Consider the following 14,761-nt stretch of genomic DNA (forward strand, 5'->3'; position numbering starts at 1 on the left):
TAATGTCTCTTGCGCTGACATAAAATTGCCTAACAACACTGACTTGTGCCGACGTCGGGCACAACAATGCCCACAACAATGCTGTTGCATGAATCTAGCCATGTTACAGTATATTGGACTCTATTTTTCATTACTGACCGCAGAACACTGTCACCTGCATGTCATCAGAACTCATTCTGGGGCTTAATACTTTGCCTGTTTGGTCTGTGAGACGTAAAGTCTCCAAGGTCTTTGACAAGGATCCATGGTTTTATCCTTCACCAGCAGTCTCAGCATATTGAAGCTATCATTGTCCTCCACAGTGTCTCCATATAAGCGCTATACTTTCTCACTGTCCCCTCTGGCCGTCTCTTCTCCCCAACTCCGGGCCATCTCATTACGAGGGCTAAATTAAGCGTGACGCCTACCTTTGGAGCATGCAACAGTTTTAGAGGTCCATCGGTCTCGCCTCATAAATACTACTTCACCTAATTGAATATCAAGACCGCCCCAGGGACGACTCTTATGACAGACTGTCTTCTGTAAGCGTGCTTGCGTGCATGTTTACCTGCATACGCACGCACGCATGCATGCATGCATGCACACACGCTACCTGCACACAGTTGCACAATTGCCCACACTTGCATATAGTATTTATTTACGTATTTACACACAAAACATCAAAAGAGACAAGGGAAAGAAATACTTTACTCAGGTAATACTCAGGTATCACAAGTGATAGCTCCATTTGTACCCATGGGGGCAATATATGCACGGGGGACTGTCTTTATATGATATTCTTTGAGTTAACTAGCATTTAGTGACAATTTAGGCAAATCCTTTTGAATGTTGTAATGTTTTAAATACAAAATTAGAATGCAATTTACTTGATGATTATAAATAAACTAATGTTGTCAGCACCCCAATATTCATGTTTGTTTGTTTGTTTACTTTCTTGCTTGCTTTTTAACCCTGGCGTCCCTAATCTGGGCATGTTAATATCCTTTTATAAATGACACAAATCTGTGCATGTAAGTGTGTTCTCGAGTGAGTTCTCTCAAAACTTCCCATATGAGAACCATGATGTCATATGAGAACCCCATATGTGGAACTCCACATATGGGGATAAAAGGGACACAGACACACACATACTGTAGACCTCTATATATGGGGTTAACATGGATACAGGCAGACAGACAAACAGATAGAGATCTATTATGGACATATATGGAGGGACGTGCATTCCCAACGGGCCGCATTGTTCCCAACAGGCATGCATTGGCCTCTCTAGTCTGTAACTCTGAGATTGTACAAATGGAATCAAATGGTCCTGTAAGGGTCAAGCTCCTTACACACCAGGGGCGATTTTTTCATGCGAATAATACGTTTAAAAAAAAAACCTTATAAAGTCAATGCAAGCTTCCATGGAGCGAAAAAGCGAAGCAAAAAATCGTCTTTTAATTATTCGGAACGAGTCCGAATTTTGCGTATATTCGCATAATCGCCGGTGTGTCATGACCTTCAGTCTTGTACACTGTCAGAGTTACAATGACAGGATTTTGCAGTGTCTCAAAGATGGGACAAAGATGTCTTGAAATACAAAAGGTTGAGAATCACCGTCCTAGATAACCTGTTCAGTGCTGGACGCTGAGATGTCCAGGAGTCTCCAGGCGGCGTTGGGGTTGAGCTCTTCCTGGTCGCGACACAACGCCCACACGTGCATCATCCTTAGCACCTTCTCCGGATCTCCCTCCACCACGTCTCCTTGGGGGCTTCGGATCACATTGACCACCTGAGCCTGGAAGGTGATGATGAGCACCGGACCCTGCTCCATGATCTTCCCCATCGCCAAATCTATGTTGTCAATGTCCAGGACTTTGGAATGGAACAGTAAGCCCAGATTTCTGGCCTGCTGGATGGGGTGAGCCAGCTGGCTGTATATCGCCTCATAACACCAGTCTTTAAGCACGTCCAGCTCTCCACGGATCATGGCCTCCAGTATGTTGGGGATAATGTTCTTCTTGCACTGTTTGAGGAAACGGACCTGGTCAAAATCTGGATCCAACTTCACGATCTCGGTCAGCACCTCAGACATTTCCGTCCTGGAGAATAGGCCGGCTATCATGTCAGTGACTCTGTCTGTCACCGCCCTGGACGCTCTGACCAGGGCGTTGTCACTCTCGTCGTACTTCAGCTTCACCTCAAAGAACCTGTTGAACACCACGTTGTTGTCCTTGAAGTCCCTCCACTGTTGGTACCACTTAGAGTCTTTGTGGAGGACCACGCCCATGGCCTCCTCGTTGGCTTCAAACACCCTGGAGCCGCTGCCTGCTTCCTTGGAGGAGAACTCGCTCCTCTTCCTCAGGTGAGGAGGTGCTCTGTAGGGCCCGGCGTCTCCCATGTCCATCTCCTTCTTCATGCTCTCCACGCTCTGTGAAATGGCTCTGAAAGGGGCGGTTCGGCCCAGTTTAGCAGCCTCCGTCACTCCTTCTCCAAACTTCTTCCCCAGATCTGTACGACCCATCTCCTTCAGACCCTCGTTGACAGTCTCAGCCAGAGAGCCCAAAGTGTTCTTTAATACCTCCGACCTCCTCATTGTCTCTGCTTCTATGGATTTGTATTTCCTGCGGGCCTTTTGCAGAGCTTCAGACTCTTCCAGCTGCCTGGCCTCATCTCTGAACTTCTTCAGGCTTTCCTTCATCTCCTGGTTCTGTCTGAACTCCTGCCGGAGGCTCTCCACAAACTTCCCAAGGAACCCTTTATTACTTGAAGGGTCCCACACCTGACCAGGTCCACGGCCTGAAGAATACCACACCTGTCCAGGTACAGCGGGGTGCATTCTGTATCCTTCTACTCTCCCGAATGACGACACCACAGGCCGGATAGCGGACGCACACAAAACACGTGTGCCCACCAGCTTGTAGCACCGATATAAGGTGGCTGTCATCTTGCTCCTCAAATGCACTCAGTGCGTCTCTCTCTCCCTGTTTCTGTCCATGAATATCCATTAATCTGCAAATCCCATTTGTGGACTAACGGACTACCCTGATGTCATCACACACTGACATCATGACTGGCCTGGACTCCATATTTGGGCATGGCTGACATGGAACTCCATATATGGGCATAAAAGGGACACAGACAGACAGGTGGGTACGACGGGTACGCTGACAACAGGTAAAACAGGTTTTGCATAACCAGAGGATAAGCGTTAACGCATGCTCCTGGTGGACATTGGCCTACATTAGACATTGGAGTAATCCTATCACCTTGTGGGTGGACAGTAGGTGGATTGTGGACGGTGGACGGTGGGCATCTCAAACGCAACATAACAATGTATAGAGAACACTGTCAACTAGATTTTACGGCCTGAACATCCAGTAGGTGAAAATTGACAATTGTTTCCACCCAGTGGAATTGTTTAGGCGACTGACTTATAATAATAATAATAATAATAATAATAATACATCAGACTTATATAGCGCTTTTCTCAGTACCAAAAGTCGCTTTACAAAACAAATTTTAATAAACAACTTTATTAGGAGCAACACAAACATTAAGCTAAGACTAAGAAGCAGAAAGGGAGATTTGGTTTGAGTTCGATGGGGAGAGCAAGTCTGAAAAGGTGGGTTTTGAAAGGCTTTGAACACGGAAAGAGTGGGGGTGGCTTTGATGTGAGGTGGGAGTGGGTTCCAAAGGGTGGGGGCTGCAACTGAAAAAGCCCCGTCACCTCAGGTGCGTTTGTTAGTTTTTTGGGGGGAGTCCAGGAGGTTGGCATCACCAGACCTGAGGGAGCAGGAGGGGGGCGTGGCGTTGGAGGAGGTCAGAGAGGTAGCGAGGAGCCTAGTTATTGAGGGCCTTGTAGTTGGTGATGAGTATTTTGAAATCTATTCTTTGTTTTACTGGGAGCCTTGGGAGGTTTGCACATATTGGAGTTTCTTGAGAACTTTGGAGGTGGCACCGTAAAGGAGGCTATTGCAGTAGTCGAGTCTGGATGTGATGAAGGCATGGATGAGTGTCTCTACAGCAGTTTGGGATAGTGTGGGACGAAGGCGGGCGATGTTTCGGAGGTGGAAGAAAGCTGAACACAGCTTGTGAGTATACGGTGAGTATAAGGTCAGACTGAAGAGGCCCTTTGTCCATCAGCCTCTTTGAGGCTTAATCAGGAGTTTGGCCAGGGGTAGGATAGGCGGTGGACATTGCTCTTGTCTTTATGTATGTTATTTTGTTTTTGTTTTCTGTGTTATGTCAAATGTGTGTATATGTGTTGCATACAGGGCTGCTGGGTCGCAAGACAAATTTCAGTGTGAGCTGACAATGAAGTATTATGGTATGGTATGGTATGGTATGGTATGGTATACTGTAGGTAATGTCAAGTTTGTCCTGAATTATTGAAGTATGTATGCAATAAAACAGTACAGTGTAACCAAAAGAGAATTCTAACTAGAAAAAGTGCTCCTCGGAGCACAGGTCTCCGCCAGGTCAGGTACGTTATTCTGGCCTCCTGGTGGCGCTATAATAGGCCAATGTGAAAAGGGTGCCATTTATTCTTAGGTCTTTCACGGCAATCAGACACTGAATTCATGATTTGAGGCATTTTGTTCCAAAAATGTGTTTTGCTAAATTAGACCTAATGGTGGCGCTATAACAGGCCAATGTGAAAAGGGTGGCATTTCTTCCTCTGCCTAGTGGGAATGTGCGTGTGAAATTTCACGGAAATCGCAAGCTGCATGCATAGTTTGAGGCTTTTTGTTCAAAACGGACCAATCCTGCAAACTTTGGAAGCCAACTATAGGCAATGAGGATGGAATATGGGAAATCGGATAGATCCGTGTTGATCACATGACTATAGAGATACTGTGTACCGATTTGCATGACGTTTGGATAAAATCTGTAGGAGTAATGTAAAAAAAATGGTTTTGCACAAATCGGCCTCCTGGTGGCGCTATAACAGGCCCATGTGAAAAAATTGGGCCAGAGGTTTTGAATTGGCATCCAGGTAGTGTGTGTGCACAGTTTCGGAGCGACCAGGCCAACGGTGCCGGAGATTAGCTGCTAACACACAGACAGGACGGACACACACACACACACGGACGGACGGACGGACGAACGGAGGGTAAAACATACTCTCTCGCCATGCCTTCGGCCTGGCGGAGACAATTATAGGCTTTCAGGTAGCCTAATTTTGCATTTGAACTGGTGCATATTTAAAGTATAGCCTTTTTATTTATTTCTTTTTTGCCAACATTCGTATCCCCCACCTGTCAGATTTGTTTATACCACAGATGTGTGTCATTTGCCAACACAAACCCTGTTGACTTTGAAGTGATGCCCGTTGCCTTACACAAGGCCTGATTTCTCAGGCCTTTATCCAAACGATGTGTCCTCATTAGGAATTCACAGCTCACAAATTCCTGTTCCATTCTCAGACATTGCACTTGAACTTCGTGTATGTAGGGTGGAAACCTCATTATGTCCAAAACTGTTACTTTTCAGGATTCAAATTCAAAAGTAGCAAAAATAGCAGATCTACAAGCTCAAAATGTGGCACTTTGCGCCGTGTTTTGAGCTTGTGGATCTGCTACTTTTGATTATTTTGTGTGACACTGTAGTGTAGTATGATCAAGTAGAGCATTCATTTGCGGAAAAAAAAAAACACACAAAGTTAGAATATGGAGATAGGAGGTTTCTGCCCGACAGCAACGCCTTCATTTCCCTCATTACCTCAGTATCTGCCTGCTGTTGTATTGCTGCAGTATGCTGTCTTGAGTCTTGTTGTACTTCTCTACACTGTTTTGTTTTTGCAGCAAGGTCAAGTGTGAACCTGCTCAAGCGGAATTGGTGATTAATAAATAAGGAATTTAATACTGGATCCGGAGCTGGGAGTTTGTTACATTAATTGGAAAACTTTCTGAGGAAATGAGCGGTCTTGCTTTCAACTGGTGTGGGAATTGGCAACTCAAACAAAGCTTGTGCTCATCGTTAAAATGAACAATCTAGTCGTGCCTTCCTCATGTTTCTCACCCCACGCATTTTGAAGTATTCCACGCACTATTGTATAATTTGTTTTTATGTTTTAATCATGTAGCCTACACTAAACCTTCCATTGTACACTAAACCTTCCAACGCGTGAGGTTGGGCTGGTTATTTGGAGGTAAAGGTTAAGGTGGTGTGACATTTAGCTTTGTTTCTGCATTCAGCCCAATAAGGTTTCATTCTGCCAGCAGTGAAAGGCATTCAGCCCAAGGTTTCATTCTGCCAGCAGTGAAAGTCTTTCTTGAGGAGAAGTTGGCTGAGGAGGAGAGGTACTATAGTCTCACGAGCCAACCTCCAGGAGGGACAAACGCCTATGTAATGCCTCTCTAATGACCATGCGTAAACACAAACTGTCGCAAGAAACGGTAAAACCTCCGTATAGCTCTGTGACAAATATCCTACAGCGCATTGCAGGAATATCAGGGAGTTAAAACCACCGATTCCAGCAAAAATGAGCTCATAGACCGGCTAATCGCGCTATTCATCTCGTACACGTGTGGGGGGTCTCTAACCTGACACCGTCAAATGGAAGAAGCTTGCGACACACATTTGTTTCACAGCCTACTTCCCATCTGAGACTTCGGTCGCAGAATCGATGACAGACAGTTTTTCTTTTTTTCAAGCTACTAGGCAGCTGATTGGATGATCCCGCCCCTAGCAGCCGCTGATTGGTTCGAACACGCAGTGTTCGGGCATGCTTACTCCCTGCGCAATCCCAGACCTCCCTGAAATCAAATGCAAATGAGATTTCCGGAGGGAGGGGGTTTACCAGGCTAGGGGGTCTCAGCTTTTGTTAGATGTAAGATGAAATGAAGGGCACGCCCTCATTTTGGAAGGAAACGCCTACATTCTTCAGGGTGTTTATAGACCAGCTGCTTTAGCAAGCAAGCTGGTAAAAAGTTGCCAACCACTGTTTTAAGCTACTATTAGGTGCAGTTGTAAGGTTCTGTGTGGATAGAGTGGTATAGCCACGTAAGCAGAAAGAGCAGAGAACAGCTTCTCTGATACATTGCCTCTTGTAGCTCTTTCCACTGATTGATTTGCACCTTGCCCTTTGCCTTTCAGCTCGCCATCAGGAGAAAAAACAAGAGGGTTTTAGAGAACTTCATTTTCATTTCAAGTTAAGACATGATCGAAGACAAGCGGAGCCGCTGCCAGAAGGCATGGCGATTATGACTAAAATTCATCATGTGCTGCAGCGAGGAAACACTGCCAGGGGGCGTTTCGTCGATACGGTGGGTCTGTGTTGTTGTTACAAAACCAATATTGTAGCAGTCACACACGTCGCATATCAACAAGGAATTTCGATATCAGTGCCCACCTCCGGGTAACGCGTGCAGTGGGTCTTTTAGTTTAACACCGGGATTAAAAGCTAAATGAAATCTTCTTTTCATGCCACATTTCTCATTTACAATTATGTGTATTTAATTTTGAAAAGGTGCAGGGTAAATTCGAGGCGAGTATTTAGAATCGTAGAGATACTTGCATTTTGGTTTCGTTTGTATAAATAATGTGTTTTGTATGCTTATTTTGCATGACATTAACATGAACAGTATAGCTTGCTTCAGAAATGCTTAATCACTGCCCAAGGTGTGACTTTATACTACATACACAAATATTAGCTGATCTGGCAGTGATTCATAATTTCTAAAGCATCAACCACAAACCCCAGAATCAGAATTCTGAGGAAAGCTTTCGCAGAAAATATTTAAGTTGAGTGAAAACTGAAAAAACACTAGTATCAACAAAGTAAGGGGAAAAAAACCTATACACTGTATATGACATTGACCAGGGTTCCCCAGGGGTCTATCCTTGCCTCGTCCTTTCTTCCCTCTATACAAAATCCCTACACTGTATATTATTCAATCTAAGGTTGTAGATCGTCTATTTTCAACTATTTTCAACGAATGTTCAACAATTCTTTCAGAATGTTACACACACACACACGCACACGCACACGCACACACACACACACACACACACACCTGAAACCTAAAAATGTAGCCTACGTACAACGATGTGACAAAACCCTTCAAAACCCCTATGTCCCACTATAATATCCACCCATTAAAAGTCTATCTGCAGGTTATTTTTCTTTTATAATAATGTGTTGTTTTTTTTCTCTTTCCATTGCTGAATGATGCTATGCCTTGGATGTGCTATCAGTTGATTATATTGTATAATGAAGATAGATACAGTAGGCAGTCCTCAGAGGCCAAGTGCTATAGGGATGAGGGGGAATTAGTGTGTGCATTCAGGTGAACACGGCGTTCAGGCTCATCTAATTGCAAACTGTCACGACTCTTAGCTGCTGGAATAAACTTTTTACTTGTGGATTATTCTCAGCTGGAAGATGTGGGTTGGTTGCAAAACAATTGCTTCCTTCTCGCTCGTCAGAGTGGTAAGATTGCGGGTTGCTTGTTCTTCCTAAACTTAGATTTTGACTGCAATCTTGCTAAATAATTTGCATTATTTCTATTGCTTGCTGGACATAAGGTATTTTGTCAAGTTTATGTAGTATACAGTATGTTGGTGTTAATCTAACATTAGCTTGTGTGCAGACTGTCCACCAATTCATTATTCAACATTAAATGTTATTTCACTGTCAAAAAAGGAAGTGCATGATTTTCAGATTGTCTTTAATTAGTAGCCCAAAATTCCCAGTCTTCCTGCAGCGTAAGTTGGCTAGCCTAGGGCTCCATTACCCGATTCACACAAGGAACATTCGTATAGCAAAATTCATAAGTAGTCTACTGTAAATAAAAATACCACTCTTAACATTAGGCCTATAACATCATCATCTGGTATGGTCATCTGTAGCCAAGCCTACACGTTATCAGCATTCTAGTCAAAAGATGAGATTACACGCTTATACAAATCAGCTCCCTATCATCTGATAGTGTGTTTCCGAAATCCCATCTACACTGATCGCATACGTGGTCTTTCTGGAATCCAATTGAAAGAAATCTACCACGGTGATGGAGAACTTTAATCCCTGTTAACAGGCTCTTTAATCAGTCTTTTAAATGAGGGCTGTCGCTCTCTCACCTATTCTCATCAATACAGCATCACATGCTCTGGACTCGACAGCATATAAAACAAATGAGCAGTTCTTCTGGCTAATTAGCCACCACTCCCTCCCTGCCTTCAGTGTTTAAGTGTCTCTCACTGCCAAATGAAACCCACTCGCTCAGTCACGCCTTCCAGCATCAATGAAATGCTCCCAGGGGTGGCAGCTCCCGCGCCTCTTGTTCTGCGCTTCTCCATTCCTGGCCGATTACCTAATTTTTACCTTGACCTTGAGTGTGACATTGGCCTTTTCGGCGCCGGGAAAAAAAACCATCTCTTCGGGGTAGCCTATAGTGATCATTCACTGCCACCAAGTTTAATGAGAATCCGCCAAGAGGCAGATGGATAAAGAGACAGATTACAATACCCTGTATAGTGTGCGTGTGGGCAGCGAAATGACCACATGGGAATTAAAGACATAATGAAATGAAAAATATGTTTTTCAAACTATTAGAGCATATCAGTGGACGGTGGTCATAATGATATACCTGTCATTAGTTGCCTTTTTTATTTATTTATATATAATAATAAATGTTTGTGTATTCTTATTTCAAAAGTCCCTAAAAGTCCAAATGTAATTACTTCCTGTAAACGGAAACATACTGTATGATGACATAAGCAAGCAAATATGAATCCTAATTTCATTTACCAGTTTGCTTCCCATAGCTCATTTTCCTTCCCCTGCACCTGATTGTCATTAGTAATGCCAAACGGTACATTATTAAACTTAAACACTACATTAAAATATGATGAGGTGAGAAATAAGCAATATACTACATAAAGGTGTCAGCAGTGCTCTCTCTGTCTGGCACTGCACAACGAGACCAAGACAAACACACAGCTGCACTGCTCTGAGACCTCAATCCTATCGCCCGAGTGGACAGGACCGTCTGATTGGTTGAAAGACACCACACCTAAGCTTAGCTCAAAAGTTAGCAATAAAGGCATTTCATGACGTCTTTAATTAACCACATGAACCCTGGCGTCCATACGGGACATGTCATAATAGTTGAGCATTCGGCCAAAACTAGGTGAACATTCTGCGAAAATAGCAGACCAAGCTCACAACGCATCACAGCGTGACACTTTGTAAGCTTGTAGGTCTGCTATTTTTGACAAAGAGATTTGGTGTAGAAGGAAAAACGGAGGGGACCAAGTATAGACCCCGGTCAATGAATTATATAAGGTTTAAGTCTTAACAAAATCCTATAATTTTTTTCTTAACGCGTCTTGTCCCAGCTATCACATAGTATAACCCACATCATACAGACAAGCATTTGAGAGAGATTGTGGACCCTGAGTTGTTACTCATTTGAATTTCATGTTCCAGAGTGGCAGGTTCCATTCATTAAAATTCTGACTTCTGGAGTTTTCAATTCATTTGGATTCCAGCGACGGAGTTGGTGTTCAGCTATTTGTCTCCGGATTCCTTTTTGTTGAATTCCTGGCTCCTGTGCACGACGTTCATTTGAATTCCTGGATTCAGGCCGTGGCGTTATGGAGACGGCTCTGTGTGCCCTCCACTGACAGATAGATTATTAGGCAGCCTGGACAGACATTCGTGTCAGCCAATTCTAGAGTGTGTGTGCCGTGTGCCGTGTGCCGTGTGCCGCGTGCGTGCGTGCTTGCGTGAGTATCAGTTTTCTGTGACAGTTTTATTGACACATTACAGCTTTATAGGTGTAAATCAGTGGGTGAAATTTGGTTTTGTGCAAGCTCCATTCTCATTCCGTTTTATGGAAAGAAGGAAAAAACTGAAAAAGAAACATGTCAAAGAAAACAATCTAAGATATTTATTTTATATACACATTGCATAAAAAGCAGCAGATATGTAGGCTTACATGAGGTTAGACATGAGGTGCACAAGAGTGGCAACGCCACATCATAGCTGCAGGTATGTACAGTGAGGTTAGACATAAGGTCTGAAAAGTAGCTGCACAACGGCAGGTCCACATAAAAAGGTAGTCCGCATAAGGTGAAAACTTCACAGGTAACAATCCACATGGTAGATCTACAAAGGAAAAGTATACTGTAGTTCACATAGGGGAACGATGCACACGGAGGGAAAACAGTCCGTCAGAGGAAAGTGTTCTAGTGTGGCAGGCCAACCTGGTGTGTGTGCGTGTGCCTGTCCCTTTTAAGCAGTGTTTGTGAGTCTTGCATTTACACTAAGGGGGAAATCTAAATTAATCGTCCAAATCGATGCCTACTGCTTTGAAATATGAAGGACCGCCCTAAAGTCTTTGCATTGGTTCCGCAATGCTGTTATTTTGAAAATGTCTGAATTGTTTCCACCCTTTTTTAATCTGCTCTGAGGAAGGCTGAGGCGGAAACATGTTAGCCTAATAAAAGAACGTACAACTGGAGCTTCTGTCTTGCATCCATGATCCCTTCATTTTGGAGTGCCGCCATTTCCACCTTGGTGTGGTCCTTTTTTCTTTTTTTTCTTTTTTTACTTGTTTCCACCCATTCATTAAATTCAGAGTGTCACCAGAGGAATCGGAGATTTCTGATCGTCTGGCTAGACGGGTGACTGCTGTCCAAATTGCATTGATCTAATTCTCCCTCAGCTGTAGGAAGGGGCAAACTAGTTATTATGGGAAAAGCTGAGACGTCAAGCTCACAGCTCAGCCTGCCAGCATCGATGAGCTCAGTATGCACAGGTATTAGGCGGAGGACAGAGGCTCACACTGAGTGTCAGATATTCTCAAGTGTTTGCATTTCTGTACTGCACTTCAGCCTGGTAAAAGATTAGTCCATGAGTGAATGTCACAATCAGTTTGTTCAACAGGCATTCTGTTCAGGGACTTGTTCTGTTTCTGTTGTTGTCTTGCTGGTCTACAGGTTCTGAAATTATGGGACACAAAGAATGAATTAGCATGTATTGTGCCTTCTAACGTTTATTTTTTGTAACAAAACATTTTGCACTTTCAACCTGGTGTCTATATTTCGGCTTCTTTTTTCCTTTTTCCTTTTTTTGTCAATCTCAAACCCCAAATCACTAACTCAGTGATGCATAATGCTGCCCCCTACCATCGGCCCTCCGGTAATGCAGTTCTCCCAAAAGCCAGCTGTGAGGTAATTTATTTCTCATTAGTAGGGATAATAAGAAGTCTCTGTGTCATGCTCTCTTTCTCTCAGACACACACACTCTCTCTCTCTCTCTCTCTCTCTCTCGTTTCTCTCAACCCAGGTCCTGTTGTAGTGACACATTCACATCTCTGAGAAACAGCAGATAAGCAACAACAACAATTAGTGTCCCACTGACAGAGTATAGAGTACAGTCATCAGCTGTAAATTAGCTCAGGCTGAGTGCTGCTTCACACTTCCTTCATGTGCTTTTAATGAACCAACTACATTAGTACTTATATTTTGTTGCTGTCAGGCAGAAAACTATTTTTTTATTTTTTCCTAATAAGTTGTTTTATTCTGTTTCTGCAAAGCGACTTTGAGTACCTAGAAAAGCGGTATATAAATTGTATGTATTATAATTATTATTACAAGCTCACAACGTGTCGCGAAGCGACGCGTTGTGAGCTTGTAGATCTGCTATTTTCACTTTTCAACCAAAAGTGAGTAAATAATAACATTTACATCGGTTGGATCCATTTGGACCACAGGTTCTTTTTTTACCATTCCCTGAAAAAGTAACCATTTTGGACATACACGGTACAGTTACGCTACAGTAAATGAGAGAAATCAGTCAATTTGCAAACGTACTGGCAAGTTTGCAAACTGGCTCGAGCTTTCGTAAATTTGAGAAAAAAGCAGACGCTGATGGGAGGAGGAGCGCTCGCTTTGTTTCAACAACGTAGTGTGAGCGTGATAGTGTTCGCCCCTGTGTGAACGTGATAGTGTTCGCCCCTGTGTGAACGTGATAGTGCTCGCCCCTGTGTGAACGTGATAGTGCTCGCCCCTGTGTGAGTGCGATAGTGCTCGCCCCTGTATGAGCATGATAGTGCTCGCCCCTGTGTGAGCGTTGTGTGATCCAGTGGCCGTACCGAACAGCCATTGGCTGTTCACAGTGGTGAAAAGTAACTTTTACTCAAGTACTGTACTTTTTGAGGTGCTTTTACTTTACTGGAGTAATTCCAATGTTCAATACTTTTACTTACTCCACTACATCTCAGAGGCAAATATTGTACTTTTTACTCCACTACAATTATTTGAAACCTTTACTTACTAGTTAATTTGTAGATTTGAATTCTCATTACAAAACATACAATAACCACTTCAGCCCTATTTAAACGTTGGCTATTTGAAATTAGCCGATCTACAAGCTCACAACGCGCTGCGATGCGTTGTGAGCTTGTAGATCTGCTATTTTCAAAAGACTTATACAAGACTTATAACTAGTACTTTTACTTTTGGTACTTTAAGTATATTTTGATGCCAATACTTTTGTACTTTTACTCGAGTAAATTTTGATTACCGGACTTTTACTTGTAACAGAGTATTTCTGCATTGCAGTATTGATACTTTTACTTAAGTAAACAATTTGAATACTTTTTCCACCACTGAGCCTGTTCATTTACACACATTCTGACATTCTCACTCATGCATGCACGCACGCACGCACGCACGCACGCACGCACGCACACACGCACGCACGCACGCACGCACGCACGCACGCACGCACGCACGCACGCACGCACGCACGCACGCACGCACGCACGCACGCACGCACGCACGCACGCACACACGCACACCTAAATCTCTGTTTGAACATCATTTGGAGCGATGATTCTCTCCAGCCGATGGAGTAGAATAACAACCACAACAGAGTCATTTGACATCAATAACCAGCAGCAGGTGGATGATCACAGTGTTAAACAGTATGATCCATCTGTACACAACAGGGATCTCAGCACGTTTTAATACTGCCTGTTTTCCCGTATTATGTGCTGTGTGTAGATCTAAGACACAATGGGACTACTGAAAATGTGTCTGTATTTTGTGTTGTTTGTGTTTGTTGTTTGTTGAGTGTGTGAGTGAGTGAGTGCGTGAGTGGGTGTGTGTGTGTGTGTGTGTGTGAGTGAGTGAGTGAGTGACTGAGTGAGTGAGTGAGTGAGTGAGTGAGTGAGTGAATGCGTGAGTGGGTGTGTGTGTGTGTGTGAGTGAGTGAGTGAGTGAGTGAGTGAGTGAGTGAGTGAGTGAGTGAGTGAGTGAGTGAGTGAGTTATGCTTAAAAGGATACATAAAAGCCCCAGGGGCTTTCATCTCTTTGACACACAATCACTGTATTATGTGTAGTGTGTAGATCTCTCTGAAACACGTTGAAATATCCGTGTGAGTCTAGCAGTGTTTTCTAAACGTAGGTGGTCCGATGTTTTATTTAACAATTCTTCCTTTCTTTGTTTCTTTCTTTCTTTCTTTCTTCATGTGCGCACGTCGACTGTGCACGTTAAACTGATTTTGATGCTACATTAACCCATTGTTCTGGGGACCCCGTTGAACTCCTTCAAGGACCCCTGGTGGGCCCTACGTTTGAACCACTGCTGTAAAGTATGTGCACACATGCTATTGACAATGGCCCTTTTTTCGTGATGTCTGCAACATTTACCATGGAAAAATGTACTTTCACCTGCACCCACCAGAGGACAGGAGAAAGGGTTCAAGTTAGTCCATGATGGAAATGAATTAAGCCTATAGCCTAGCCCAGTAGCCTACCTAGCCCA

General features: G+C 43.6%; 1 protein-coding gene across 1 annotated transcript; it reads right to left on the bottom strand.

Annotated features, from left to right (window-relative positions):
• Positions 1 to 1,600: 1,600 nt before the first annotated feature.
• LOC308090821 (mitochondrial import inner membrane translocase subunit TIM44-like) lies at positions 1,601 to 2,926 on the bottom strand (the record flags this gene model as incomplete). Its single annotated transcript, XM_080436094.1, has 1 exon — positions 1,601 to 2,926. The coding sequence occupies one exon, from the start codon at positions 2,924 to 2,926 to the stop codon at positions 1,601 to 1,603; it is 1,326 nt and encodes a 441-aa protein (XP_080292220.1).
• Positions 2,927 to 14,761: the final 11,835 nt, after the last annotated feature.

This window comes from Gymnoscopelus braueri, assembly GCF_963280865.1.
Source record: "Gymnoscopelus braueri genome assembly, chromosome: 8".
In the NCBI taxonomy this organism is placed as follows: domain Eukaryota; kingdom Metazoa; phylum Chordata; class Actinopteri; order Myctophiformes; family Myctophidae; genus Gymnoscopelus; species Gymnoscopelus braueri.